This window comes from Henckelia pumila, unplaced genomic scaffold (assembly GCF_033568475.1).
Source record: "Henckelia pumila isolate YLH828 unplaced genomic scaffold, ASM3356847v2 CTG_461:::fragment_3, whole genome shotgun sequence".
In the NCBI taxonomy this organism is placed as follows: Eukaryota; Viridiplantae; Streptophyta; class Magnoliopsida; order Lamiales; family Gesneriaceae; genus Henckelia; species Henckelia pumila.
Genome location: NW_027331831.1, coordinates 12,471,284 through 12,478,371, shown reverse-complemented (window position 1 = coordinate 12,478,371; position 7,088 = coordinate 12,471,284). Strand labels below are relative to the sequence as shown.

Sequence of the window (7,088 nt, the reverse complement as noted above, 5' to 3'; positions counted from 1 at the left end):
CCTTGTTCTGATCTATGTTGCGACATGTGTTGGAACGTGCTTCCTTTGAACTCCTATATATATGTATATTCGACATTTGCATGTACGATTGGCCCCCTCTTGCTGAGTGTTTTCCAAAACACTCATCCCCCTTACTTCCCTTTCCAGATACTGAAGAGCAGTTGGATGATGATGAGAAAAACGCATTCTGGGGTTGGTGATCAAGTCTAAATTTATGGAATTGCTAGCAGTCTTATTAGTTTTATTATCGCTTATATTTCGCTTCCGCTATTATCATGTTTTGGTTATTGTAAAGACATTACTGGATTTGTAAAGACTGGTTGAAGGCTGTTTATGTACTACATGGCTTGTTGTTTTACGATTTAAAATTGTTTACAACGCCGATGCTACGTTCCGATCACGGGGCGTGACATTTTTGTGGTATCAAAGCCGCCAGGTTCATAATCCGGGTGGGAATACCTTAGAAAATTTTTTGCAGTTTCTCACAGTAGGCCAAAGGGCCAATGTAGTCCCCTTCGAAACGATCTCACGAACCAAAGTCACCACAAAATTACATTTTGTGGTGATGTAACTCGGATTTTGGCCAAATTCCTTCGTTTAGGCCTCCGAAATCGCGTTTTTGCCGTTTTAGGAAAGATTTAGAATGCTTATAACTTTTTATAAAAAAAACTCGAAATCCAATTCCGTCGATTGTGTCGTGATCCTCACAATCGATACTGTCAGCTCAATTAAAAATCTCAAAATTTTCCATTTTTGGAAAATTTTTCCGAAAAGTCCCGTTTCGTTTGTAATTATTGCAAACTGTTCATGTATTGTGTAATTGCTGAATTCTGATATATATATATATATATATTTTTTGTTCTAAGCCCTGCCTTTCCATTTGTTTTCTTTCAGGAAATGGCGCCCAGTTTTCCTCGTACTCGTGCCCATTCCATCTTTCGCATGAAGCAACTGGTTATTGATAACCAGAAGCATAAGATTACTCGACTTTGCGCTAAGGTAGTTCTTGCTAGACGTGAGCAGCGTGAATGGGAGAAGAGGGCCAACCAGTACTTCTATGAGTTAGAGCAAGTGAGGGGGGACAACATATATCTTCGTGATGACATGGACCTTAACCATTTTCGTGAAGAAGCTCTGCGCAACCAAGTGATTAAGTCTGAAGAAGAGCATAACAAAACGAAAGAAAAAATGGAGGCAGCTGAGATAGAACATAAGCAGTCGAAAGACAGATTGGGGACAGCACAGGACACCATAGCAGAGCTGTCTGGTGTTGTTAGCCACTTGTCTAAACAAGTAGAACATGAGAAGCAGTTGAGGCAGCAGTCCTGCGCAGAACATGAGCAGCGTCGTCAACAGATGCGAGATCGCATCCAACAGCTGGAAGCTCAAGTCCAGCAATTGCAGGGTACAGTGGCAAACTTGAATAATCATAATGTCATTCTACTCCAGGCCGTGAATCAACTGCAAGAAGAGGATTCCGAGGAGGAACCTGAGGAGGATCCGGAGGAAGATCCGGAAGAGATTGAGGTTGAGGAGGTGGCCGCCGATGTTCTGGGGGATGGAGAAGTTATAGACTTAGATTAGTATGGATGCATTAGTTTTTATTCAGCTATGTTTTCTTGTCACTTATTTCCAAATCAGTTGTTGCTTTCAATTCCAAAACTATCAGTTGTTATTTCAATTCGGTTGTTATTCTGAAATTCAATGAATGGTCTTTTGTTTACCTATGTGTTCAACTTGTTAATTTATTTTTCTAAACCATAAATCTATCAGAATCTTAGAAACTTTTACGTATGTAGGACATGGACGAGAGACCAGTACGCAACAATCATAACCCACGCTATAGAAACCGCAACAACAACAATGAAGGGAACCCTCCGCCGCCGCCGCCGCCGCCGCAAGTATTAGGCCTAAATCATGCTAACTTGGCGGCTATAGCAGCCATTGTGGCTAACACCCTTCAAGGGTTGGGAAACCCGCCTGCAAATGGCAACCCACTACCACAGGTGCATGGGGTGAAGTATCATTATGAGTCACTGAGAAAGAACCGAGCCCAAACCTTTAAAGGAGATCCAGATCCTGAGGTTGGCCAATATTGGCTCAAGAATATCGAGACTCAACTCCGCCTACTCGAGATCCCTGATGAGTTTAAGGTGGATGTAGTAACACCCTTCTTGGAAGAAAAAGCAGCCAAGTGGTGGGAGGTAGTGTCACCACCTATGATAGTAACTGGTCCAATCACGTGGCGACAATTTAAGGATGTGTTCCTGAAGCAGTATTACCCTGCGGAAGTCAGATTGCAAAAATTAAGTGAGTTCGAAAATTTCACTCAGACTCAGGATATGTCAGTGGTTGAATACACTTCAAAATTCAATTCACTTGGAACGTATGCTCCTACTATCATGGCTGATGATGTCTTGAAAATGCACCGTTTCAAAAGAGGTTTGAGCAGTCGTATTCAGACAGCTTTAGCAGTTTACCATGCCACAAGTTTCGCTGATTTAATGGGAGCTGCAATTCGAGCTGAGATCGATATCAACCGAAGGGATGGTGAGAACACGAACAAGAGACCTCTTGTGGGGCAATCTTCAACAGGAAAACAGACATTCAAGAAACCATATCAGTTTACTGGAACAAACAAGAGCGCTCCTTCAAAACCAAGCTATCAAGAAATCCAAACATGTAGTACCTGTGGATTTAAACACTTTGGAGAATGCCGCAGAGCAAGTGGCGCCTGTTTTGGATGTGGGAAGACTGGACACCGCATTGCAGATTGTCCAGAAAACAAAGGCAAAGAAGCTGAGGCAAAAGGCAGTTTTGCTACGAATAAACCAAAAGAGAACAAGCCAAATGCCCGAGTTTTTGCGGTAACACAAGAAGAAGTCGAGAATGCAAATGACGTTGTAGCAGGTACCATTCTAATCAACAAAACTTCTGCTTATGTATTGTTTGATTGTGGTGCTACGCATTCATTTATATCTAAGAGGTTTGCTAAGAAGTTAGGACTTACTCCTGAGATACTGGTGGAACCTTTTAGAGTAGCAACTCCCACTAGCAAAACAATTGAAACACATAGGGTTCACAGAGATTGTGTAATGACAATTAGTGAACACATATTTCAAGCTGAACTCATTCAACTACCCATGGTAGAATTTGATGCCATTTTAGGAATGGATTGGCTAGCAAATAACCATGCTTTAGTAGATTGTTGCATGAAGAATGTCAAATTGAAAGCTGCAAATCTCGACGAAGTCATTTATCATGGCAAAGTCAAGGAGCAGAAGTCCCTTTTATCTGCTTCTCAAACTTGGAAAGCTATGAAAAGTGGCAAAGAAGTATACCTAGCAGTGGTAGGCGAAGTAAAGGAAGAAGTTGCACTTTCATTAGAAGATATTCCTGTAGTTCAAGAATTTCCAGATGTGTTTCCTGAAAAACTTCCTGGGGTAATGCCCGACCGTGAAGTGGAATTTGAAATTAATCTAGTACCTGGTGCTGCACCTATCTCAAAAGCACCATACCGAATGGCTCCAGCAGAGCTGAAAGAATTAAGAGAGCAACTCCAAGAATTGTTGGATAAAAAGCAAATACGACCAAGTGCATCTCCTTGGGGAGCCCCGGTCCTATTTGTGAAGAAGAAAGATGGGAGTATGAGGTTGTCTATCGACTATCGAGAACTCAATAAGATCACAATCAAGAACAAGTACCCCCTCCCAAGAATTGATGATTTGTTTGACCAGCTCAAAGGAGCTACAGTCTTTTCCAAGCTCGATCTAAGGTCAGGCTATCATCAATTGAAAGTCAAGTCAGCAGATGTTCCGAAAACAGCTTTTAGGACACGGTATGGGCATTACGAATTTATGGTGATGCCTTTTGGGTTAACTAACGCACCGGCAGTATTTATGGATCTCATGAATAGAGTATTCAAGCCGTTCCTCGACAAGTTTGTGGTGGTATTTATTGACGACATCCTCGTATATTCACCAAGTGAAGAAGACCACAAAGAACATCTCCGACTCACTCTCCAGACGCTAAGAGAGAAAGAACTTTATGCCAAATTCAAGAAGTGTGAATTTTGGCTAAAGAGCGTCACCTTCTTGGGCCATATAATATCCAAAGACGGAGTATCTGTGGATCCCAAGAAAGTGGAGCCAGTTATGGATTGGCCTAGACCAAAAACTGTAACTGAAATCCGAAGCTTTCTAGGTTTGGCTGGCTATTATCGAAAATTCATGGAAGGTTTTTCTTCGATAGCTATACCTCTCACCAAACTCACACAAAAGAACTCTAAGACCGGGATGAAACGTGTGAACAGAGCTTTGAAATTCTGAAGAAAAAGCTGGCATCTTCACCAGTATTGATACTTCCAACTGAAGGCAAGGATTTTGTCATCTATAGCGACGCGTCAAAAGGAGGATTGGGATGCGTGCTCATGCAAGATGGAAGGGTAATTGCTTATGCTTCAAGACAATTAAAGCCGTATGAGCAAAATTATCCTACGCATGACCTTGAATTAGCCGCAGTGGTCTTTGCACTAAAGATTTGGAGACATTATCTTTACGGTGCAAAGTGTGAAATATTTACTGATCATCAAAGTCTCAAGTACTTGTTTACTCAAAAAGAATTGAATATGAGACAGAGAAGGTGGATTGAACTATTGAAGGATTATGACTTGACAATAAGCTATCACCCTGGAAAAGCAAATAAGGTAGCTGATGCTCTAAGTCGGAAGAACATGAGTAAGGTAATCTTATCCTCACTCTCAGCACAACCATGTCTTCGAGAAACAGTCAAATTGAAACAAAGCCACGATCTTTAGCAAAACTCAGGGAGCAAGCAGGAGAAGGAAAGACACCAAATCTTGAAATAGATTTCAATGGAGTTATGTGGGTGAAAGGACGATTGTGTGTACCCAACATCGATAATATTCGTCATGAGGTGATGTCTGAGGCACACAAATCAAAATTTTCAGTGCATCCCGGCAGCACCAAGATGTATCGAGATTTAAAAGGAAATTTTTGGTGGAATGGAATGAAGAAGGATGTTGCTGAGTTTGTGTCGCGATGTCAGGTCTGTCAGAAGGTCAAAGCTGAACATCAACGACCTGGAGGATTACTTCAACCTTTGGAAATTCCAGAATGGAAGTGGGAACATATTTCTATGGATTTTGTTGTCGGTTTACCCAAGTCAAGGCAGAGTCATGACGGAATATGGATAATTGTAGATAGACTTACAAAGACAGCGCATTTCCTACCGGTCCGCATGAACTACAACCTGGATAAACTAGCTACCCTGTACATGGACAATATCGTAAGATTACATGGCGTACCTGCTAGTATTTTGTCAGATAGGGACCCGAGGTTTGCGTCCAGATTTTGGAAAAGCTTTCAGAATGCAATGGGAACCAAGATCACTCTCAGTACGGCCTATCACCCTCAAACTGATGGCCAAACAGAGAGAACAATCCAAACATTGGAGGATATGCTGAGGGCTTGTGCTATAGAATTTAGTTGTAACTGGAGTGAACACTTGCCTTTCATCGAATTTGCTTACAACAATAGTTACCACAGCAGTATTGGTATGGCACCATACGAAGCATTATATGGGAGGAAGTGTCGCTCACCTTTATACTGGGATGAAGTCGGAGAGAAAGCCATCACTGGACCTGAATTGATTCAAGAAACGGTAGAGAAAGTAACTATCATCAAGGAAAGACTCAAAGCTGCTCAAGATCGACAAAAGAGTTGGGCTGATATGAAGAGACGACCGTTGGAATTTGAAGCAGGTGAAAAGGCGTATGTAAAAATCTCACCCATGAAAGGAGTTGTTCGATTTGGAAAAGCTGGAAAATTGAATCCTAGATACGTCGGACCATTCGAAATTCTGGACAAAGTAGGAACCTTGGCGTATAGATTGGCCTTACCACCAGATATGTCAAGGATTCACAATGTTTTCCATGTTTCTCAATTACGGAAGTACATCCCAGATCCCAGTCATGTCCTTGAAATTGAACCTCTGGTAATTGAAGGGAATCTGAAAAAAGAGCTCAAGTATGAAGAAGTTCCAATACGAATAGTGGATACCAAGGATCAAGTGTTGAGAAGAAGAACCATTCCATACGTAAAAATTCAGTGGTCTAATCACACGGAAAGGGAAGCCACTTGGGAGTTAGAGGAGAAGATGCGAAAGCTATACCCATTTCTCTTTGAAGAACAACCCAATCCAAGTTTCGAGGACGAAACTTCTCTCCAGGTGGGAGGAATGTGAAGCCACGTTTTTTGGTCATAGGCTAGAATTGTAACAGCCACAATGAGTATGCAGATTAGTGTTGCATGTATCAGCCAAGGAGTGTAACAGCTAGAAATCAAGAGATTGTAACAGCTGCAATAATGAAGAATGATGGCTGTTAATATGAGTTATTGGCCATGAATGGGAGGCCCTTCAGCTGCTTCTTACACCTATAAATAGTGGCAGATTTAGCAGGGAGATCACACCAATTTCGAACACAAAAACTGAGTAAAACTCTGCACATTTTGAGTTCCAACCTTCTGCCACTTTCGAGGACTAGCAGAAGCAGTACCAGTTCGATAGCAGCAGTTCAAGCAGAGTAAGGTTTCTGTTCCAGTTTCAAAGCAAGCATTCTGTTCTATTGTGGAAGAAGTTTTCTGCTCACGTTTGAGGCTTACCATCAACATCAAGTTCTGCACGATTTGTTATAAATCGAATACGGTAAGAGGGCTTATATCTATATATGTTTTAAATACGTTCATGATCGTGTTTGTGAAAATTCAATCGTACATGGCCTGGTTCATACTTCTTTGAAATTCGTACATGTTTGTTCTATGAAACTCCTTGTTATGCACTGTTAGAATTCGACTTAAGAAGTGGATAAGGAATTCCGAAAACATGATAAGATATGATATGGCCCTGATGCGGTGGGTTATAATAACCGTTTAAGGCCTCGCCCCCTTAGAGGAGTAAAAATTAGGGACTGATCAATAGCCATGATTAACGAGATGAATAACAGTGCTATGTCTAAGTTTATGTGATATTCATGATATGTATTGATGCTCAGTTTCAAGTCATGCTTT

The 7,088-nt window shown here is 41.4% G+C and overlaps 1 protein-coding gene across 1 annotated transcript; it reads left to right on the top strand.

Annotated features, from left to right (window-relative positions):
- The first annotated feature begins 1,802 nt into the window (after positions 1-1,802).
- Positions 1,803-4,328, top strand: LOC140872019 (uncharacterized). Its single transcript, XM_073274757.1, has 2 exons — positions 1,803-3,617; positions 3,738-4,328. Exons 1-2 carry the CDS (start codon positions 1,803-1,805, stop codon positions 4,326-4,328), a joined length of 2,406 nt encoding a protein of 801 aa, XP_073130858.1.
- Positions 4,329-7,088: the final 2,760 nt, after the last annotated feature.